At 44.4% G+C, this 24195-nt stretch overlaps 1 protein-coding gene across 5 annotated transcripts in view; it reads right to left on the bottom strand.

The window, feature by feature from the left end:
• ADCY1 (adenylate cyclase 1) overlaps positions 1–24195 on the bottom strand; it is a 141074-nt gene that overhangs the window by 68208 nt on the left and 48671 nt on the right. For all 5 annotated transcript variants that reach the window (XR_004433205.1, XR_004433204.1, XR_004433206.1 and 2 more), the window contains one exon: positions 20611–20722. Coding sequence is in view for 2 of the 5 variants with exons in the window: in XM_033194144.1 (XP_033050035.1) it covers positions 20611–20722 (112 nt within the window). In the remaining 3 variants the exon portion in view is untranslated. The remainder of the gene's footprint in view (positions 1–20610; positions 20723–24195) is intronic.

Raw genomic sequence — 24195 nt, 5'->3', positions numbered from 1 at the left:
CCCTGCATCTCATGCGCAGGAGTGGACTCAGGGATTGTGGGTAACTGCCAGTGTCCCTGCCCCCACCTCAGCTCTGAGCTGTGTTCCCAGCATCTTTCCAGGGTCCAGTGGGTACCAGGGCCTCCTGGTCATCTCTGTGAGTCCAGAACAAGCCTATTCCTGGAGTGGGACAGGTTGCAGGACAAGGCTGCTGAAGGGATGAGTGTGCATGAGTGAACAGGCCAGTCAGATCTGATGGTAGCAGGGCTCCAGGGTAAAAGGCAAAGGAGGGGCCTGTCAGTACAGCTGCTCCAAACAGCCCACCCTGTCAACCCAACTATCCTATTTGACATCAAGACTTGGCATGGCCACCACAGAAAAGGACATTGCTGTGGGGCTGGCTGGGGTGGAATCATCAGTTACCATCCCTACAGGAGTCCTATGTAAAAGGAGGCATAAACAGCACATGGGAATGAAGGCCAAAGAGACACCCACGGAGCCTCAAGTGTGACCGTCACTGCATGGTGTGGGCGAGCTGGGAGTGGGGAGAACCTATCTCTGCATGAGGACCAAGGGCAAAGCCATCTAGCACAGACTATCCACATGCACACAGCCATGTGGAAGGCCTTACAAGCACATGAGGGCTTGTGTATTCTAAAGAAATTGTCCAGAACAGTTGTCTTTAGAACAGCAATCCTCTCCTGGAACCTGGGCAACATACACCATACACACATGTGTGCACAACTCCAGCTCACCCAGCATCACACATGAGTCTCTGGAAACTGTTCTGAGATGCAAAGCTGAGGACCTTCCTGGGCCCTCATGGTGTCCCTTTCCCACCCACCTGCATCACACTGGCACTAGTGGAGACAGCTGAGGACAAATGTTGAATATATTGCTTTATTTTGTCTTTAATCTCAGAGGCCCTGGCTTTTGTTAGCAAGCTTAAGAGATCAGAAAAGGTATTTCTAGGCCGGGCGCGGTGGCTCAAGCCTGTAATCCCAGCACTTTGGGAGGCCGAGACGGGTGGATCACGAGGTCAGGAGATCGAGACCATCCTGGCGAACACAGTGAAACCCCGTCTCTACTAAAAAATACAAAAAAAATTAGCCGGGCGAGGTGGCGGGCGCCTGAGGCTGAGCCAGGAGAATGGCGTGAACCTGGGAGGCGGAGCTTGCAGTCAGCTGAGATCCGGCCACTGCACTCCAGCCCGGGTGACAGAGCGAGACTCCGTCTCAAAATAAATAAATAAATAAATAAAATAAAACAAAAAAGGTATTTCTAATTGGTTTTAGTGTTTCTGATTTTAGACTCTTTTGTATAAATATGGAAAGTCAGCACCTAGAATCCACTGCAATAAGCACCACAGGAAGTGTTGTGTCTCCTCCAAACGAAGAAAAAAGATGAGATGGAGGGTTGGCAGGGGCTCAGAGGCATGTTCAGCCCTAAGGGACAAGAGTTGCCCCCTCCCTCACAGGCTTGAAAGGGACAGGACTGCAGGCAGGTGATGAGACAACAGAAGCTTCTCAGTACAACAGAGTGGCTGCAGGAGAATCCAGATAGGAAAGTTTCCTGATTCACTCCAGGTGTGGCCTAAAGAGCTGCAGCCAGCTCACAGACAGTCTGGGCCCATCATGGCCTTGTCTGAGCAGGTAGCCACAGGGAAGGGTCTAGAACAATAAGAACTCACATAGGGCAGTACACTCTGACCCTGCCCAGCCCCAGGACCCTCCCAGAAGGGCACAGAGGTAACGTCTAAAAGAAAGCAGAGTCGGTGGCTCAGGAAGATCCACTGCCAATGCCAGAGCTCTGACATGCCCAGGCTGCTCTAGGGCCAGTTCTAAAATGGTAGAGTCCAGAGAGGCCAGAGGACAACGCATGGACTCACACACTGCACCCTAATTCTGAGAAAACAGGTACCTGGGAGAAGGAGAGGATGAGAAGCCTGAATCAATCCAGTTTTTGCCTGAAAGTGACCGCATCCAAAACCCAAACCGGCCGAATCCAATTAACTCTGTAAGACTGGAGTGTTTGGCTCTCAGTGGAAAAACGAAATAAGAAATTTTAGAAAACTCTAGAGGAAGCTTCCTGCTACAGAAATAGGGCAGAAGAGCTGAAACATAAGAACTCTGCAGACACCTGTCCATCAACAGGATCAAATCAGGTCCCCGGAAGCCTCCCCGCCTCAGGGGAGGACTGAAGAATCAGCGTGCCCTGTTGGGAAGTGCTCTCCAGGAACAGTTGCACAGTGCGTGCACTACCAGCATCAAAAAGGAACAAAAAGGAACCATGGAGGGGCAAAGGGAAACCCAACACAAACGTCTAACTATACACGCAGGAGGAACAGTGGGCAGGGGAGGGGTCTCTCCATGTACCTCGACTTCAGTTTTTTACTGTGGAATGAACCATGCAATTATTTTACATGCCTAAAAAGAAAACTTAAAAACAGTGATACCTAAAAGATCAAAACCAAAATGAAATAAACATGTTACCAGCATGATCACAGAGAGAAGAATTATTCCAAGCGATGAGAAAACACATATTTGACTGTATGTCTGGCAGAATATAATGCAAGGACAAAAATAACCACAAAGATCTCCAATTGCATTCAGCAGACTTATTGTTGAAAATAATATTGGCAATGTTATTTTGAGCCTACTAGATATAGAAGGATGAAACAAATAATATTACTGTCATTAGAATTTTCAGCATCACCGAAAAGATACAAATATAAAAATCCAAGGAGTGAAGTGAATTGGAAATATCAATATAAACTCATAATTTATTTTTATTTTCCTAAAAAAAATCCTATCTCAGTGCCCTAAAAAGCCTCAGACCAATGACAACACAGATTATAGGGCTGAAAAACCATTTCCCACTGAAAGAAACGAGGCCTTCTAGAAAAATGCTTAGTGTGAAGATGCTGCTCAGAGATGACTGACCTTAAAAAAAAAAAAAAAAAGACAGAAAACAGAAAGTAACCTGAACAGACTCCCACTTGCCAAAACAGGAAATTTAACACCAAAAATATAAAAAGATGGCAATCGATCAAAACACATCAAATTTTTTAAAATCCATGACTTCATAACTGGGTGCTGATTATTATTTTGAAAACTGATAAGTAAAAATAATCAAACATTTACTATTTTTTAGAATAACCCAGTAGCTGAATAAGTATTCTTTTTTAGAAAAAATCATGAGCTAATAATGCTGAAGAAATTAGGGAATTAAAAACCTCCATCTTGCAAAGTCAAATGTAACACAAAATGTCAGCCATGCTTGCAAGGCAGTTGCTATAAAACCATTGGGTGCAATGTGGATGGGAGACCATTGATGGACAGGTCACACGGATAACCACTCTACCATCAATCTCAACCTGGCAGGAAGAAAAGCAGCCAGCACCTGCCTGCTAGAGAGAAGCAATGAGAAGTGCACAGCCACCCAGGGAAGGGTTATTAAAACAACAACAACAACAAAAGCAGATCCAAGAAACTACTAAGTCTCCTGAAGATCTACCAGTTCACAGAAGCCGAGGAAAGGGCAGGAGGAGCACATAAAAAAAAGTCACAGAGGATGGGGGGCCAAAATGGGAGGGGCACCGTTAAAGATTAAAAGGGAAATCCCAAGACTAGCTAATTCCTAGAAACAGTAAATACTTTCACTTGCAAACCAACCCATCCCCAGTCCATGCCCTAACCACCCTTTGTCTAATCTAACTCTCACCTACCTGCCCTAAATTACTCCCTGGCCCGGTACCAACCAGGGTCCACTCCTATAGCCCAGAGCCCATGCACATTATTCCAACTATCTAATCCTAAACCTGATAAGCTGTTTAACCTGCCCCACCCCTTCCTTCCCCTGAAACCATGATGAAGGCCACACTGTCCCCTTCCTCCTTCTGCCTGCTGATGACCTGGGTGCTCACTGTGTGGCCCTGTTTGGCATGGCGTGCATGCCCTCTGGTCTACAGGCTGTGAGTAATAAACTTCTGTCAACGACACGGCCTCTCTGTGTCATTGTTCAGTCACCTCCAAATATTAAAATCCCACAAGACAATCAAGACATATGTCCATCTCATTGTATCCTAGCTAGAAAAATCAGCCAGGATGAAAAGACATTTTTGAGACACAAGGGTGAGCCGAGCCCAGACTGGGATTAGAGATGATGTAACTTTCATCAGTTTGGTTGGGTATGATAATGGTATCGTGCTGGCACCAGGTGAAATGTTCTCAGATGATAGAGTTAAAGGATTTATGGAGGAAGTGAAATGACGTCTAGGATTTGAGGGAAGGCAGAGGGTAGAGACCAAACAAGACTAACCAGACATTAACAATTGCTGGAGCTACATTACGGGTGAGAATTCACTTCAGTCCTCCTGTGTGGCCAGTTTTTTAGCAGCTCACAGAACTGGGGTGTGGGAGCAGCAAAGGATGTACAGACTCTCCAGTGTCCTTTTCACATTTTATAGTCACAGAAACCAAGACATGAGAAGTAAGGACGACGTGGGTGTAGTCCTTGCAGCTGCCTGCTGATTCCCGGCCTCGGAATCAAGCCCAGTGAAAGGATTCACAAGGAGAGCAAAGGCGGGGAGGGGCTCAGGAAGTATGGAAGTGAATACACAGCTCCATGAGCCTAAGACTTTACAGGGACAGCTCTGTCTCCTGGGTCGGCTTCCATAAGTCCCTTTTGGAAATATCCAGAGTAGACACAAAATAAATGAAAAATAATGACCTCACTAACACAAGACATAATAACGTCATCTTTTGGCAATTAAAGGTTGAATGAAATGGTCAGATTGTGAGATAGAGGAGGGACCCCTCTTAGGGGTCTGCAGGACCCCACAAACATGGAAATAAAGGAAAATCCTGAGTTCCTTTAAGGGAAATTCCAGGCTCCCAGCTAGCCCTGAGAGGTAAATGAGCAACTTGATAAGCAAGAAGGTTAACAGGAGCTTAAAACAATAGCCAAGGAAGTTAAAGTCACAGGATGTTTTGTTCCCTATAGAAAATAAAGATAACATCTTAACATATGTCACTGAGTTGTTTTTCAGAAACCTAGACCCCAAATGGATACGCTGGCGACCTCAAATAATGGAGAACTGAGGACTGAACTCTGACTGCCAATCTTTGTCCTAAATTTCTCCCTTAAGGGCCTAGAGGAAGTCACACCCACAAGCCAGAGCTGACATTCTTTTCTGTCGACTCCGACATTTTAAACAAAACTTCTCTTCTTTAACCAATTAAAAATCAGAAAATCTTTGATTCTACCTAGGAGTCCTATTCAAGATACCCTTATTCAAGATATCCCATCTTTTAAGGCCAAACCAGTGTATAATTACCATGTATTGATTTACGATTTTGTCTGTAACTTCTGCTTTCCTGAAATTTACCCCCGCCTTCAAAAACCTTGCTTGCAAGCCATTGGAGAGGTTCTGTCTTAAGCGGGAGCTGCTCAATTCTCCTTCCTTGGCACCCTGCAAATGAAGGCCCTTCCTTCTCCTGCTGTAGATATTTCTCCCTCCATGTAGATATTTTGGCTTTACTGCGCTGGGCAATCATACCTAGGCTCAGTTGAGTAACAACTGCACCGTAAAGCCATGCATGTTTGCCTTGTCATCTGTGACTAGGAGGCCCAGAGCTGTGTCAGCCTGCAAGAGGATTCTTAAACCTGGCACGACACTTGTCTTATATTCCCTTAAAGCAAATTATATGAATGCAAGTGATCCTAACTTAAACACTCATGAAATCATTGCTCAAATACTCCTGTGTTGGGTCCCCATGGATCAGAATGTCTACTGATGTGTCCATGTTTGGGGTCAGCACAGGCTTTCAGAGGCCATCAGCTGCCTCAGCATATCCCACAGGATTACTCAGATCCAGGTAGCCTCAAGCCCAGTCCAGGGAATGGGAATGTCTCATGGGGGTTATCTAACCTTGCCACACTGTCCAGTCTACTCTTGTACTGATCCCCGTCAGGGACCTGAATGCACCTCTGGCATGTGCCAGGAAACAGTCACTGTGGGGCTGAGAACTTACAACAATGTGAGGTGCTCTCATTGGGAAAAAATGTTCCCAAAAGGGTTCTTGGAGTTATGACCACAACTAAGGGACTGTGTTCCCATCCACCTAAGGAATGGGATCAGGACGAGCCCCAGGCAGCCCAGCTGATAACTGGCCAAGCTGGGATTGTCTTATCTCTACAGATGGCACACAGTGAACCCCTCCATGCTGCCCCACAGTCTTCTGGAAATGGATGAAGGAACTGTGTGCTTAGTTCAACCAGTTCATGTTCCCGTTAAGAAAACGGACATCCAGAGAAGGGGCCCTGTCCCTCCGCAGGTGAAGGTGGAGTGAGACTGGGCTCCGGCAGGTGTTTCTCATCAATTCAAAGGGGTGTGACCAGTCTCCCAAATATACATGGGTATTAAAGCAAATGTAAATCTAACAAGTATCCAATAAATGGGGAAAAGGTCAAAAATATTGTTCACATCTGTGACTACCAACCATGGCTAAGGTGATAAATAAACCATCAGCTACTATCAAGACTAAGGCAAACATGTTCTGTGTTTGTTTAACTTCCCACAGACGCCTTCATAGGGAAAGATATGTTTGGACTACAGCTGTGTGTAATTTTCCAAGCCTGCCCCTCACAGGGCCCACTTGCATCAACAACACAAGGGCCTCAGACATACGACAAGTATACCTGTGGTACACACATCCCATGTGGTCCTACTTCTTGGGGGCCACCTGCATCTCCAACACCAGAGACTCAGAAACAGGCCCCTGCAGCTGTCAATTATACAACCTGTAGCCTACAGTCTAAACATGACCCAGCCTGGCTTCCAGTGGGGCCTCAGTATGCATGGACATCTGGCAGCCACGACTCACTATAAACCATTAGAAAGAAAGGCAGCTCTTTCCTGCATATAATGCCCCTATGGAGACCAAGGCATTTAAAAGACATGCTCCATTGCTGCCATACAGCCAGACACAACGTGAGCACATCTGAGGGACACGCATCTCACATGCTCCTACTTGACAGGGGCCATCTGCATGGCCAACACCAGGGACTCATAAACAAGATCAGCACATACGAGGCACACACATCTTCCTACGTGCTCCTCAAAAATTGACTCACGCAGATTAGAGTAAAACATACACTTGAAAAATACGTAACACCATCAATGCACAAAGAAAATACAAACAAGTAATACAGAAAAAAAAAAAAGGAGCGAACTGGGTCATTCCAATTTTGAACTTCTAGGCAGTTACCTCAACAAGGGGAAACAAGATTCAAACTGAACTTCTGAAGATGAAAACTAGAGGGTCTGAGATGGAAACTACACTGGATAGAATTAATGATGGGACATACACTGCAGAAGAAAATAGCTACTATCCAAATGAAATAGAAAGGAAAAGAATCCAAAAATTTTGAAGAAAATCACCAATGAGCTGCAGGCTCCCTCAAGAGTGGAGCTCCTTAATACATGTGGAATTGATGTCCCAGAAGGAAGAAGAGAAGAAGTCATAAAATGTATTTGAAAAAGGATCACCCAGGTTTGTGTGTGTGTGTGTGTGTGTGTGTGTGTGTGTGTTTTACCAATTTAACTGTAAAACTACAGATGCAAGCTCAACACACTGCAGGCACAGGAAACATGAAGAAAACTCAAATTCACATCAAAATCAAATTTCTTACAACCAGTGATGAAAAGAAAAAGAAAAAAGTAGACAGAGAAGACCTATTTCAAACAAAGGAAGAGAGTTGATGGCAGACTTCTTGTTGGAGACAACATGAGAGAAGATAATAGAACAACATCTTCAAAGTTCTGAAGAAAACAAAGCAAAACTATCAACCTAGAACTCTCCATGCGGTGAAAATACATTTTAAAAAACTGAGGCAAAAAAAGAGTCTTTCAGAAGTATAAAAACTGAAAGAATTCATCACCAACATACCAGCACTATCAGAGATGTTTTTTTAAATTCTTTTATTTACTTTTTCACACACAGGGTCTCACTCTGTTACCTAGGCTGCAGTGCAGTGATGTCATCATAGTTCACTGCAGTCTCAAACTCCTGGGCTCAAGTGATCCTCCCGTCTCAGCCTCCCAAATAAGTAGGACTATAGGTATGTGCCACCACACCCAGTTAAGTTTTTTTTTTCCTTTTTTTCTGTAGAAATGGGGTCTCATTATGTTGTGCAGTCTGGTCTCAAACTCCTGGCCTCAAGTGATCCTCCCATCTCAGCTTCCAAAGTGCTAGGATCACAGGTATGAGCCACCACACCCAGCCAAAAGGAATTATTTAGGCAGAAATATAAAACACAAAGAAATATTGACTGCATAAATGAATGAAAAGCAAAGGAAATAGTTACTACATGAATAAACAGATCAGATATTTTTACTGTTTAAATTGCTTTGAAAGAGAACTGACTGTGTAAATAAAATGTAAAATGGAGTTTATAACACAAGAAAAAGTAAAATGTACAGCAACAACGTCATAAAGGCCAAGAAGGAAGAAACAGATGTATACAATTGTAAGTTTCTTATGCTGTAATTAATAAATCATGTGATGGTAGACTGCTAAAAGTTAAAATATCTATTATAAACTTTAAAGCAACCACAAAAATAACAAAACAAAGAGTTATAAGCCAGTAAAGGCAGTGAGATGGAATCATAAAACATAATAAATTGGCAAAATGGCCAAAGAAAACAAAAAAGGGAACAAAGAACAAATGAGACAAACAGAAAGCGAATGGCAAGGGGACAGACTAAACCTAACCACATCACTAACACAAATAGTCCAAATACCCCAGTTGAAAGCAGAGATTGTCACCTTAGGTAAAAAAATAAATAAATAAAAGCAAAACTAACTAGGAACAAACTTTAAATAAAAATACACAAACAGGCTGGGCATGGAGGCTCACATCTGTAATCCCAGCACCTTGGGAGGCTGAGGCGGACGGATTCCCTGAGGTTCGGAGTTTGAGACCAGCCTGGCCAACATGGTGAAAACCCTTCGCTACTAAAATTACAAAAATCAGCTCGGCATGGTTGCGGGCACCTGTAATCCCAGCTACTCAGGAGTATCATAAGTCGGGGACCATCTTTATGTCCAAGTAGGGCTTGTCCAAGGAACAAAAGGATGTTTAGATACCCTACCATCAATCGATGTAATTCATTCTATGAGCAAACTAAAAAGAAAAACCATATGATCCTTCCAACAGATGCAAAAGAATTAGACAAACTTCAACATCCATTTCTGATTCAAAAAAAAAAAAAAAAAAAACTCAGCAAATTAGAAACTCAGCAAACTAGAAATAAAAGGAAAACTTGCTCAACTTGATAAAAAGTATCCACAAAAAATCCAACTGGTAATATCATATTTAATGATGCAAGACAGAATGCCTTCCCCTAATGTTGGGAACAAGACAAGAATGCCTGCTCTTGACACTTCTATTCGACATTGTACTGGTGGTTCGAGTCAGTAAAAGAAGGCAAGAAAACAGAAATAAAAGGCACCCAAGCGGGAAAGGAAGAAGAAAAGCTGTCTTCATTTGCAAACAGCATGAGGATTTATGCAGAAAATGTATGTATACGGAAACCTACTAGAAATAAGTGAGTTCAGCAGAGTTTCAGAACAGTTTACTAACACAAAAACTCAACTGTACGGTTGGCCCTTGAGCAAAACACAGGTTAGGAGTGACAACCCCCATAGAGTTGAAAATCCATGTATAACTTTTGACTACCCCCAAAAACATAGCTACCATTGAGCAGAAACCTTACCAATACTATTAACAGTTGATTAACACATAAATAAGCTAGTATCTATTTAGGTTGGTGCAAAAGTAATTGTGGTTTTTGCTGTAAGTAATTTAAGTAATTACGGTTTTTGCTATTATCTTTTTTTTTTTAGATGATGTCTTGCTCTGTCACCAGGCTGGAGTGCAGTGGCACGATCTCAGTTCACGGCAACCTCTGCCTCCCGGGTTCAAGCGATTCTCCCGCCTCAGCTTCCCAAGCAGCTGGGACTACAGGTGCGTGCCACCACACTCAGCTAATTTTTGTACTTTTAGTAGAGATGGGGTTTCACCACGTTGGCCAGAATGGTCTTGATCTCTTGACCTCATGATCCGCCTGCCTCGGCCTCCCAAAGTGCTGGGATTACAGGTGTGAGCCACCGCGCCCGGCCCTGCTATTACTTTTAAAGTCAAAAACCACAATTGCTTTTGCACCAACCTAAATGCATGTATAATCCTTTATGCACTCATGGCATATGCAACCTTTTCTTAACGTTTTCAATATTTCTAGGCTACACAGTTCATCTGTGAGTTTTTCCAAACTATCACAAATCTCCAAAATATTTTCCAATATATTTATTGAAAAAAACCCTTGTATAAGTGGATCCACACAGTTCAAATCCGTGATGTTCAAGGGTCAACTGTATTTTGCTATACTAGTAATGAACAATCAGAAATTAAAAGCTAAAAATCAATAGCATTGGCCAGGTGTGGTGGCTCACACCTGTAATACCAGGACTTTTGGAAGGCCGAGGCAGGCGGATCACTTGAGGCCAGGAGTTCGAGACCAGCCTGGACAACATGGTGAAACCTCGTCTTTACCAAAAATACAAAAATTAGCTGGACATGGTGGTGTGTGCCTGTAATCTCAGCTACTCTGGAGGCTGAGGTAGGAGAATCACTTGAACCTAGGAGGCAGAGATTGCAGTGAGCCAAGATCACACCACTGCACTCCAACCTAGGCAACACAGCAAGACCTACCATCTAAAAAAGAAACAACTAGGAGCTACTTAGGAATAAATCTGATAAAATACATAAAATACATATACACTGGCCGAGCATGGTGGTTCATGCCTGTAATCCCTACAACTTTGCAAGGCCAAGACAAGAGCATCTGTCGAGCTCAGGAGTTCGAGACCAGCCTGGGCAACATGGTGAGACCAGTATCCACAAAAAAAAAAAAAAAAAAAATTAAAAATTAGCTGAGCATGATAGCATGTGCCTGTCGTCCCAGCTACTCAGGATGCTGAAGCAGAAGGATTGCTTGAGCCCAGGAGGTGGAGGCTGCAGTGACCTGTGATTGCACCATTACACTCCAGCCTGGGTAACAGAAAGAGGTCCTATCTCAAAAAAAAAAAAAAAAGAAAGAAAGAAAAAAGAACTACATATACACCGAAAACTATACATTTCTGAGAAATGCATAGAATTTTTTTCTATATATTTTTTCTGAGACAAAATTAAAGAATATCTAAATAAATCTAAACAAACATATGGTGTTTGTGAATCAGAAGACTATTTTTTAAATGTTAATCCTCCCAAGGTTGGTAACATAGATTCAACACAAATCCCAAACAAAATTCCAGCAGGCTTTGTTACAGAAACTGACAAACTGATTATAAAATTCACATGGAAAAGCAAAGCACCTAGAATAGCCAAAATCACTTTGAAAAAGAACCATAAAGTTGGATAAAACACAGGACCTGATTCCAGACAAAACATTATAAAACTACAGGGCCAGGGTATGTGGTTTTTGATGTCAAGATAAACACATAGGTTAATGGAACAGAATTTTTTAAAATCCAGAAATATATTCAGCTACATATGGACAAGTGATTTTTCTAACATTTTGGAAAGGGAATTCAGTAGAGAAATGATGGTCTTTTCAGTAAATGATTCTGGGACAATTAGATATCAAGATAACAACCAAAAAAATCCAGCTTTGACCCATACCTCGAAACATATACAAAAATTAACTCCAAATGTATTATAAACTTAAATGTAAAACCTCAAACTATAAAACCCCTAGAAGAAAACACAGGAGAAAATGTATGACTTTGGTTAGGCAAAGATTTTTACTTTATTCTACGTAAGTATATATTTATTTACTTTGCAACCTTACTCTGAGATGAAGGGATATGCAGGCTTGGCTTAGATAGCTGGCAAATAAAACAAATGACTGTGATTATTTGTGTATCTTTCTCATGTGAGTTTTCCTTAGGACAATGTGTACTTGTAAAGCTATGGAAATTCACATGCGCACAAATATTATGAATACTCTATGTTGTGTTTACACCTTATTAAACATTAATCTGATAATTCCATCTAATGCTTTGACTTTTTGTGGATGATGTTTGTTTTCAAGTTTGGATGCAGAGCTTATAAAATGGTGAATAAGTGAAATAGTATTCAATTTACTTGTGATATAGTATGTGCTCTATAAAACAAGTATTTAAGGAAAACTTTTGTTCCCCTGATGGATTGTGAGGCAGACTAAGTCACAGATTGTATTCTCCTTACATATGCACGTACCAGTGATTAGCAGTTTCCTGCACACAGCAGAATGAGAGGACATTTGCAGAGTTAAAATGGAATCCAACTGCATTATAATGGTAATAAGGATAGTGTTATTTGACAATTCTCTAAAACAGACAAAGCTGATAAATGGACAATTTCTAGCATCAAATGTTATCTGGTTATATAATTAAGAACTTGATGGGATTTTTAAAATGAGTTTATCTTTATGTTGGAGGGTCTCAATGATTTTCAAGTTGGATTTTCAAATACTCACATAGTTTTAAAAACACTGACCCCGCTGATCACAGCTTTCCTGGTAACAATGATAATGATCATACATTGAGTGTAAACCCTATCCTAGGCACTGTGCTAGAGGCTTTAGACTTTTTATTATTTTACTTTCCATTACTTTCTCACTAACCAACCGAAACAGTCATATTTAGTCTTATTTTTGAATCAGGAGACTGAAATCCAGGGAGATTTTGGATGGCTGCTCACAGTGTGTGGTAGGCTGAAATTCCATGCCTCCTCAACCACCCAAAGACACCCATGGTCAAATTTCTGGAATCTGTAAATGCAAACTTACATGGCAAAACACAAAACAAAGCAAACAGAAACAAAGATCTTTGTAAGGTAATAAATTAAGGATCTTAAAATGGGGAAACCATCTTGGATTATCCAGATGAACCCTGAATACAATGACATGTACCCTTATAAAAATGAAGCAGGAGGAAATTTTACACACATACAGAGAAAGGGAAGGAAAGAGGGAGGGAGGGGGAAAAGGCAGAGAAAGAGAGAAAACAGAATAATGAAGAGGAGCAGGCAGCAATATCAGGACAGAGGGAGACTGGAGTGATGTGCCCACAAGCCAAGGAATTCCAACAGCCAAGAGAGGATGTAAGAGTTAAGGGACGAATTCTCCTTTGGAACCTCTGGATGGAGTATGGTTCTGCGAATATCTGGATTTTGGCCAAGCAATATTGATTTCAGAATTTGGGCCTCCAAAACCGTGAGAAAAGAGATTTCTCTTGTTTCAAGCCACCAAGTTTGTGATAATGCACCACAGTAGCCTTGGGAAGCCAACGCACAGTTATAGCACTTTGGGCAAAGATTTTTTAAATACAACACGGAAGTTACAATGCATTAAAAAAACTGATAAATTGGACTTCATAAACACTAAAACTTCCTGCTCCTCAAACAACACTGTTAAGAGAATAAACAAGCCAAAGTCTGAGGGATCATATATCTGATGGAGGACTTGTATGTAGAACATATAAAGAATGCTCAAAACTGTACAAAAAGAAAAAAAATCAACCCAAATAAAAGGAAGTGGTCAAAAGGTTTCAACAGACACTTCACCAAAAAGATAATATGAGTGGCCAATAAGCAATGAAAAGATGCTCAACCACATCAGCTATTAAAAAATAGGAAATTAAAACCACAATAAAATAGCACCACATGCCTATTAGAAAAAAAACTAAAATTAAAAAGACTGACATCAAGTGCCGATGAGGATGTGGAGCAACTGGAACTCATACACTGCTGATGGGAATGTGAAATGCTACAATAACTCTGAAAACATTATATCTGTTTCATAAAAAGTTAAGCATACATCTACCATGTTTTTAGGCATTCTACTTCTAGGTATTTACCCCAGAGAATTGAATATCCATACATAGACTTGTACATGAATGTCCATAGCAGCTTTATTTGTAATAACCCAAACCTAGAAATAACCCAAATGCCCATCAAAAAGTGAATAAACAGACACGCTTCAGTACAGCTACAAAATGGGATGCTTCTAAGCAATGAAAAGGAATAAAGTACAGACACATGCAACAAATTGGATGAATCTCAAAACGATTATGCTCAGTGAAGAAAAGCCAGACAAAGTAGAGTACATATTGCCTTGTTCCATATATATAAGATTCTAGAAAATTCAAACTTATTTGTAGTGATAGAAAGCAGATTAGTAGTTGCCTGGACACAGGGAGAGAGTAAAATAGGAAGTGGGAGGACAGAGGGATTGCAAAGGGTCTAGGAAACACTGAAGGATATGCTCAGCATTTTGACTGTGGTGATGGCTTCACACATGTGTACATATGCCCAAACGAACAGAACCATACACACATGCAGCTCATTATCAGTCAATCATACCTCCAAAGTAAGGAGTCCTCTGTGCCACCGAGGACAGTGGGAAGCCGAGGAAAGGTTTGAAACGGGAAGCAGAGCTCCTCGTGCTCACCCCACGAGGAGCTGCTATGGAAATCCCAGTGAGGTGTAACATATCCCAGAGGCACTGAACCACAGAACTCACACACATTACTGGAAGGCGGGCACTAGTTAGGCCACACGTGGTGCAGTTTGTTGGAAGAAAGAAGCATGCCAGGTTGCAGAAGACAGAGTGTTACGTAAACCTTTCCTAGGAAAATTGACAGATTCACTTTGTATTCAAAAAGTCATCCAAACATACTTGAGAACTTTTCTTAATAAATAATTTTCCTAAAGACACCAAAACATGGCCCATGGGCTGTCCTGCCTTGGGGAAGGTGGAGGTGCCTCCTCATATACCCCGCTTCCCCCAGAAACCACTCACCCTCCACCTCTGGTAGGGTCTGGGCAGGTCACTCTGCAAGGATCCCAGGACAGGGAAACACTTTCCCTGCTGTGTGAAGAAATATGCGTTTCCATTCTGCTCACTGTAAACTGTGCAGGGGCCTGGAGGGGCTCTATTAGGGGTAGGAGCACGGAGATGGATGGTGGAAACCGAGGTCTCCATGTAGGGAAAGCGACAGGCTCACTTGGCTGGAAGGTTGGGGTGTGAGGAAAACCCATGGGGTCAGAGTGGAGAATGCCAAGGGACCCACCTCTGAGGCCCAGCGGTCTGTATATGAGCACAAGCTTTAGAGAGTGGCTCTCAGCCTCTGGCCTGCAAAATCCAGGGAGTTAGCAAAATGCAGATTCTTTATCCCTAGGACTTTGATGAGTGGTTCTGGATATGGCCCAAGAATCCACCTTAAGGTGTCCTAGGTGACATGACACTTGCTTCTCAATCACACATGAGAAACAGCAAAGAACCACCCCACCAGGAGCCTGCCAGGGGCAGCCTCACGCTCAGCCACAGCTGTGCATATGTGAAGTGGGCACTGGGAGTCTTGGGGAGCTTGGCATCCTCCCTCTATCCCCACAGGGCACTCACTACCACCTGGTGACAGCCAGTCAGACTTGTGCTTGCTCTGCAGATGCATCTCTCCACGAGTGGATTCTGGAGCCTATTTACAGCAACAGGGAGGGTAAGGAGTGGCCGGTGCTCTTCAGAGCCATCATGCGCAGATAGCTGAGCCCTAGTAAACCCACAGCCAGCTCTCCCAGGTACTGATCCTGCTCCCAGCCCAACTCAGCTTCTCCAAATGAGGCTCCTGGCCAACAAGTGCCTCTTGTAGGCCATCCCAGCCCCTCCTCTGGCCATTCTCATATGTGGGCCCCATCAGAGGTTCCCTAGCCTCAGGTAACAGGCCAAGGAGTCTAGAATCCATTGGAGTGGACACACTGGCATGGCACCGTCCCACTTAAACAGGCAGGGATAGCCATTGTGTGCCAGGCTCCATGGTCAGCACTGGGACTCAGTGCCAACTCAGACATGTGTATGGGCTGTCCACAGGCCAGCACCTCCCTGCAAAACCGCCATACTGTGATGAATGAGTAGGGTTAGCTGGACAGGATGCACCCATTCCACAGAAGGCTGGTGAAAGGTCAGAGGCCCAGTGGGCAGAGACCTAGAGAAAAGATGGTCTTTGGGGCTTTCAAGGATGAGTAGGAGTTCTCTTCTAGGAAGACAGGCTTTGGAGCCATAATGACACCGCTTCCAATCCTGGCTGTGGCTCTGGGGATGTTGCTTTATCACATGAGCCTCATTCTGCTCACTCTTAGAATGAAGATGACATCATGTCCTGGCCAGGATGTTACAAAGACTTCTGTGAGGTCACCAACGTGGCCTTTGTCTCCTCATGTTGCACAGTGCAGCCAAACTCAAGACTTTCAACTAAGGCTCTTAAAGTTCCACCCTGATTTTGAGGGCAGGGGTCAAGAGAAGAAACAGGCCCAGCCCCTTGTGCCTGCATCTGCTCACATCGGAGCATCGCCTCCTGGCCCTCTAGTGCTATAAAACAATTGCTGGTCAATATGTGCCCCCACCCACATACTGCCGCGCCCTCTACACCCTAAGGCTGTCACTCTGTGGTGGCATCAGTGCACTAGGACAAGGCCCCATCCTCCTTTCTGCCTGGCTGGCGAGATCCCTAATCGAGCCCCTGTCTGCTCCCATGTGATCAAGGGCTTCATGCCCAAATGGATCCCATTTACAAAAATGTGTTCCTAGAAACCAGAAAATATTCTCTTCAGCTCAGACTCAAATGTTGCTGGGACTGAGCAGCCACTTTACACCAGAGTTGTAGTTATTGGGGGTGATGCTAATTATGCTGCTGCAGGGACTGCTGGTCGAGTTCTCTCTGCTGTGCTCCTCATGGGCACCTGGAGCTCTCAACTGGCAGAATTCAAGGGCTACATGAAGGCATCTTGCAGCTGTAATGATATCCTAACCTCTGCCAGCACTGTCAGCCCTGCTATGCAGAAACAGCGTCCCCAAGAACGAAGGCGGCCAGCAGCACAACCTGGAGGCTCCATAGGGCTGATTCCCAGGACACTCCACCGCCCAGAAGCCAACACGTCAGCCACTGCCCAGCTGCTGGGCAGACACACAGCAAAGACAGGGCGCATGGATGTCTTTAAACGTAACACTGTTCAGGTGTCATGCTTTAGAGCAGAGGCTGGCATGCTGAGGCCGTGGACCACTCCTTGTTTTGTAAAGTTCTACTGGTGAACAGTCACACCCATTTGTTTAAGTATTTGTAGCTGCTTCCATGCTCCAACGCAGAGTTGAGCTGTTGCAACAGAAACCATATGTAACCCACAGAGCCTGAAATATTTACTATCTGCCCTTCACAGACCTAGTCAGCTAACCCCAGGCAGAGAGCCTCACATTAGGGGCTGCTGGGTCCAGAGCCATCAAGCCTCTAGGAAGTAGTTGGTCCTCCCTGACCCTCAGTCTCCTCTTGGACATGGGATAACACCACAATCCTGCATGGTCACTGGGAAGCACAGGGCTTTGTGCTTCAGCCGGTGTCCGCAATACACACATCTGTGCACACATGGGAAGTCAAGAGGACAGACTCCCCTGACACAAAATCATGTCAGCTTAATCCCCATTTCTCATGAGGTGACTGTGTTCTGTGTTGCCAAAGGACTCCAGGAGAATGTTCCCAACCAAAGGTGGTGACCCACAGGGGACACACAGACACTTACATGCATGTACAGATGCACAGTCACACAGGTACACACATACATACATATATATATGCCACATGCATGCTAACGTACAACATGTACACACGTGTGTTCATGTAAGCACTCACACATGTAACACACCTACACACATAACACGCATGCATTTGCAGGCACACAGGCTCACTCATGTACATTCCCACACATGCACACCCATGTTCACACATTTATGTGTACACACGTGTGCACATGCATGCTCACACATGTGCACACTCACACACGTATGTACAGGCACACACATCTCAACACATCTCTCACTCCACTTGGCCCATCAGGCCTCTCCACCATGTACATCACCCACTCTCTGATGCATGCACATTCTTCTTGATAAAAGTATGTAAGCCAGCATCCTAGGCATGAATCAGTGTCCTGGCAAAAGAGCCAAGTAGGTTTCAAGGAGTCACTTGGAACATGGAAACACGAGATGAGAGAGCATGTGATGATGCCTCAAAACAGGCCCAGAGCCCCCACCCATATACCCTGGACAGTGGCACAGATAGAAAGGAACAGCAGATGCCAAGGCCTGGGACCAGGGTGACAGCCCACCACCATGAGCAGCAGGCAGCTCTCCATAACATCTTCAGCCTCTCCTAGAAGCCAGCACTTCTTTATCAAAGAAAGAAACTGCAAAGCAACTGGGCTGAAATAAGGTGCCTCATAAAAGAACTAGAGCCCCAGGGAGTCTACAGCAGGACTGCAAAGGGCCTGCGCTGGCCCAACGTGGGTCCTGTCCCCTCACAGACAAAGGTACTGATCTCAGGACTGCCAGGAAGACAGAATCAGATGGTAGGAGTGGAGGACCCAGCACCAGCTCCAAGCACAGTGAGAGAGAAAAGGCCCAGGTGGGGCCAAGCGGGACCCTCCAGAGAGAAGCTCCCAAGATGACTAGCTTCCTGCCGAAGGGGTGGGAAGCAGGAGCAGGCCCAGGACACAACACTGGCTGCACAGTCCAGGGGACAAGCCTAGTGGATGGCCCAGATAAGACTGCAAGGGCACTGCAGACCAGAAGCTCTGCAAGGGTATTGCCCAGCAGAAAGATGAAGTGGGCTTTCCCAAACGGGCTGCTGTGGAACATTGGCTCAGGCTATCAACGGGGTGTCACTGCCCACAAAGATTCCTGTGGGGAAAAAAAGGTCTTGAGATCCAGTTGTAAAGTCAGTTTACTTTTCCACTGTTTATAGGAAAAGTAAAAGGTGCTGATCTTTTCCACTGTTTACTGGAAAACTAAACAGTGACTTTACAACTGGATCTCAAGACCTTTTCTTCCCCACAGGGATCTTCCAAAGAGAGTAGTGTCCAAAATCCCCCATGCCCACCCTCTTTCCCCCCTACCCCTCCTACCTTAACCTCTCTCCCTAATCAGGTGTCTGCAACAGGCTCCCAAGTTTTCTCCTACCTCTAGTGGGTCCCGCTAACTGCTGCCATGTATGGCAAGTCTCACTGGCCTCAGATCGTGTGACACCGCCTGGCTCTGTCCTGCCCAGCCCTGAGCTGTGCTCAGAATGCCCCTCAGGACTCTGCACAAGCCAGCCCCTTATCAAGGTGCCTTCCTCTCCCCTCCTTCATTGAGGGAGCATCCACATTTTCCCCCAAGATGCTTCACTGCCACCTCCTCTGAAAAGGTTCTGCCTTGCTGAACAGAGCTCACTGCCCCTCACTGCTCCGTCTCACACTGACCTCAGCGCCCCTCCCTGACCACCTGGAGGCTGGACAAGAGGTGAACCTGAACTTGGCTCCATCTCACTGTGCTCCTCTCACACCCTCACAGGGCAGGGATGCTAGGTGTCTGGGGTCCAAGGAAACTCAGGTGGGTCAGTGGCCCTGAAAAGCATCATATCCTGGGCTCTCCTGACACCAGACTCCCTCCTCCCCTTCCCCATTGGAAAGAGGAGACTTTCTGTGTCCATGGTCAGTCGTCCTGCAGAAGCCGACCCTTCCTGCACAGGCTGGCCGTGAAAATCTCAGGGAGGATGCGCCAGGTGAATGGCAAGAGGGGAAGTTCCATCACATGCAACCAGGGCACATTCTAGCTTTCAATCTGATGCCTGATGAGCAGTACAATGTATCCACGGGCAGCAGAGGAAAAGGAGGGGTAGGATATCGATGCCATGCAATAGATGTGCTCTTTCTGGGCCTGCAATGTCTGTTGGCTCCTGCAGCTCAGATCCCAGTCCCACATGTCCTGTCTCTAAACACAGCACAATCTGTGGGGAGAAAGGGTGACAGTGCCAGCCCCTCAGAAGCCTTATGGCCAATGTGAGTAAGTCCCAGGAGGGCAAACCTCTGTACAAGGAGGTTTGGCTGGCTTGCTCATCTTTGCTTCCAAACATGCGCATTACAAGCCAAGGCTGTTGGTATGGCCTTGGCCCGACGTTCAGCAGAGCTTGGCTGCCAGATGTGACTGGTCCAAGGAAGGTCTTTCAAGACCCCAGCACGCAAGGGTGGTCACTGCCTGCAGGCATCAGGAGGCATCAGCAACGGGGCCCCCAGCTGACAAGTTTCAATCCCAGGAGGGTGGCAGACCCAGAATCAGGCCTGCTCCAGTAGAGCCCAGAACAAGGGGTTGCAATCACCAGCTCTGTTTGCAGTGGGACACAGTGGCAGCAGGATGGTGCACAGGGCAGACCCATACCTACATATGGCCTGCACAACGAAGCCTTCTGCATGGAAGTCCCCATTCGACAGCATGCTGGCCATGCTTGTGCAAGCATTTTCTTATCTGGTAAATGCAAGGTTCCGGTCCAAGGAAAGGAATCAATGAATGGTGAGGCTAAAAACAACAGGTGATTTATAACCTTGCTGGAAGAAATGCTTAGCAATCAGTGTAGTTCATGGTCCAAATACAGGGAATCCACTGGCATATCATCACTCCAGAAGCAATTCTAATTTAATTCGAACAAAGAAAAACACTGCACTTACCGTAGCTAATTCGTCAAACTTGCCGAAGAGCTCATTGAGGAGTTTCACCAGCTCCTGGGCCGTGCACTGGGATGCCAAGCCCGTGAAACCCACGATGTCAGCAAACAGGATGCTGCAAGAGAAAGGGGTGCCAGGCTGCCCTTCTCCCAGTCACTCAGGAAATAATTCCTAGAGGTGTACAGACGTTTACATCTCCAAATCACTGTAGAATCAATCACCCCATTTATTCCTCAATGCAGACTAGAAATGAAGGCTTCCTGGTTCCTATCATATAGGCGAGAAGACTGAGGCTCAGAAAAGCCACAGAATGCCTGGCCACCAGGGGAGTAAATGAGGCCATTCACAGCTCGCCATCCCCCATGCTGACCCCTCACACTACATAGGGAAAGCCCATCTCCCCTCTGCTAGACCTGCCTCCCCTTCTTGAGGAGGTTACGATGTGGCCAGCAGCACCGAGCAGAAGTGAGGTGCTTTTAAGCATGTGGCCCCTCCACACCCCAATATTCCCCTTCTGCCCCTGAATGCAGGAAACTCGCAGGCGCTGAGTGTGGTATCCGTGCTTCACAATGAAAAGGCAGGGAGTCCCCGAATTCCTGGGCAAAGGGGCCGCCCCCTCAGTCTGCAATGACAGCAGGAACACACTGTCTTGCATCAAAGCCTCTGTGTACTGAGTGTCTATGATAGCACTGGGGTGAGCCCTAAACAACACAGTGTCTACCCACAGGGCAGAACTTGCATATTTTCTGGAATCATAAGACTTTAAAAAGATGTTTCCAATTGTTTTCTCTTCTTGCAATATTAAAACATGCTCTTTGAAAATATCAGAAAAAAAATTTAATTATATATTTTTCTCCGTAAAAATGTTGTAGCTTTAAGATATCTCTCCACAGGGTCCCAATCATTTAATCACATTTTTTCAAAGTGTTCTCGGCTTTTTCTCTAACTTTGAGGCTTCCTGAACCCAGAACGCCCCCAGCACCACTATAGGAAATAAACGCAAAGTAAAAGAAAATGACCTATTTTGTTCACAACACAGGGTATCTCCAAAGATGGGCCAGCCAGCAGGGCAAGAGGGGGGCAGGGTTCAGAACCTGGACTCCAAAGGGCACTATCCAGCTTCACCATTGACAGCAACTTATCCAACTGTTCTACATGTCTACCATGTAAAATGGGAATAAGACTAGAGCCCAGGTCATACCTTGCCCCTAGTAAGAGCTCAGTGATTGTTTACAATCATTTATAATACTTTTTAAGTATTCTAATTCATTTATTCACTTGCTTATTCAACAAATATTTATTGAGGGCTATATGTGCTGGCATTGCTTTAGGTGCTTGGGATTTAGCAGTGGAATAAAAGATTCATGGCAGGGTATGTTGGCTCATGCCTGTAATCCCAGCACTTTGGGAGTACAAGGCAGGTGGATCACTTAAGTACATGAGTTCGAGACCAGCCTGAGCAACATGGCAAAACCCCATCTCTACAAAAAATACAAAAATTAGCCAGGTGTCTTGGCATGCACCTGCAGTCCCAGCTACTCAGGAGGCTGAGGTGGGAGGATCGCTTGAGCCTGGGAGGTGGAGGTTGCAGTGAGCCGAAGCATGCCACTGCACTCCAGCCTGGCAGACACAGTACAACCCCGTCTCAAAAAAAAAGGATCTGAACAAACCTCACTGCCCTCAGAAAGACTCCATTCTATTCAGGGAAGGGGCAAACAAGCAGAGAACATCAAAGGTGACACATGTAGCTAACTATGGAAAAGCAGGGAAGTCAGATATGGACCTGTGTATACTGTCCACTAGGATTGCTCATGGGGGTCCTGAAGGGGGGGGTGGGGAAGGGACACACAGACACTGGGAGAAGAGGATTCTGTGTGGTGGTAACAGCAGGTGCTGCTCTTGTGATTTTTGCTGGATGTAGAATTATCTTTTTATTTCAACCTTTGAATATGCCATTCCACTGCCTTCTGGCCTCCCTGGTTTCTGATGAAAAATCAGTTGATAACCTTGTTGAAGATCCCTTGTAGATGATAAGTCGTTTTTCTCTTGCTGCTTTCAAAACTGTCCTCAAGTCTTTAGTTTTTGACAGTTTGATAATGACATGTCTCAGTGTGGGTCTTTTTGAGTCTACCCACCTTAGAGTGCACTCAGCTTCTTGGACGTGTAGGTTAACGTTTTCCAAAAACTTTGGGACATTTATGGCCATTATTTCTTCAGATATTCTTTCTGCCCCTTTCTCTTTCTCCTCTCCTGTAGGACTCTCAATATGTGTGTACTGATACAATGGATGGTGTCCCTTAGGTCCCTGACATTCTCTTCATTTTCTTCATCCTTTTTTTTCATTCTGTTCTTCAGACTGGATAATCTCAACTGGGCTACCAAGTTCACTAATTCTTTCTAAAGTGTACTCTACATTATTGTTGACTACAGGTAAAATATTGTACAGCAGATATCTACAGCTTCATGGCCACTGACTGGTAACTCCCCATTTCTTCCTCCCCCAAGACCCGATAACCACAAAGACACTCTTTAATTCTACGATTTCGACTATTTTAAATACCCCATGTAAGTGTAATATTGCAGTACTTGTCTTTATGTAACTGGCTTATTTCACTTGTATAATGTCCTCAAGTTTCATCTATTTTGTCACATATTGAAGAATTTCCTTCAATTTTAAGGCTTAAGAGCATTTCATTTTATGTACATAACACATTTTCTTTTAACACCTTTATTGAGATATCACTGACATAAAAATTGTGTTTACTCATGTGTATATGTGGTGTACAATTTGATGTTTTGATAAACCTACATAGGTTGAAATAATTGACACAATCAAGGTAATTAAAATAGCCATTACCTCTGCATCGCTACCTGTGCGTGAGCAAATTTCAAATATACAATACAGTATTGTTAAACATTGTGACCACACTGTATGTTAGATCTCCAGAACTTATTCATGCTGCCTAACTAAAATTTTGTATTCTTTTACCAACATCACCCCATTTTCCTCTGCCTTCATTCCCTAGCAACCACCATTCTACTTTGCTCCTATGAATTTGACTATTTTAGTTCCACATACAAATGAGATCATGCAGATATTTCTGTCTTACTTAGGTTACAGTAATGTCCTCCAGCTCCATACATGTTGTTGAAAATGGCAAGATTTTCTTCTTTTTTGTTACTTATACATGTGTGTGTGTTGCATATTTGTATATACGCACATATATACATTAACTGACACATACATGTACATACTTATGGGTTATGGTGTGCTACTTCAATATATGTATACAACACGCAGTTATCAAATCAGGGTGATTAGGATATCTAGCACCTCCAATTTTTATTATTTCTTTGTGTTGGTAACACTCAAATATCCTCTCTTCTAGGTACTTGAAAAGTGCACTAAATTATTGTTTACTATAGTCACCCTACATGCTATAGAACGATAGAACTTATTTCTCCTATCTACCTGTAATTTTGTACTAATTAACCAATCTCTCCCTGTGGCTTCCTTCCTCCTATTCTTCCCAACCTCTAGTAACCACTATTCCACTGCCTACATCTAAGAGATAAACTATTTTAGCT

The sequence above is a fragment of the Trachypithecus francoisi genome, unplaced genomic scaffold (assembly GCF_009764315.1).
Source record: "Trachypithecus francoisi isolate TF-2019V2 unplaced genomic scaffold, Tfra_2.0 Lachesis_group4, whole genome shotgun sequence".
Classification (NCBI taxonomy): domain Eukaryota; kingdom Metazoa; phylum Chordata; class Mammalia; order Primates; family Cercopithecidae; genus Trachypithecus; species Trachypithecus francoisi.
Note: the sequence above shows the minus strand (reverse complement) of the source record. Positions and strands in the feature narration are given on the sequence as shown.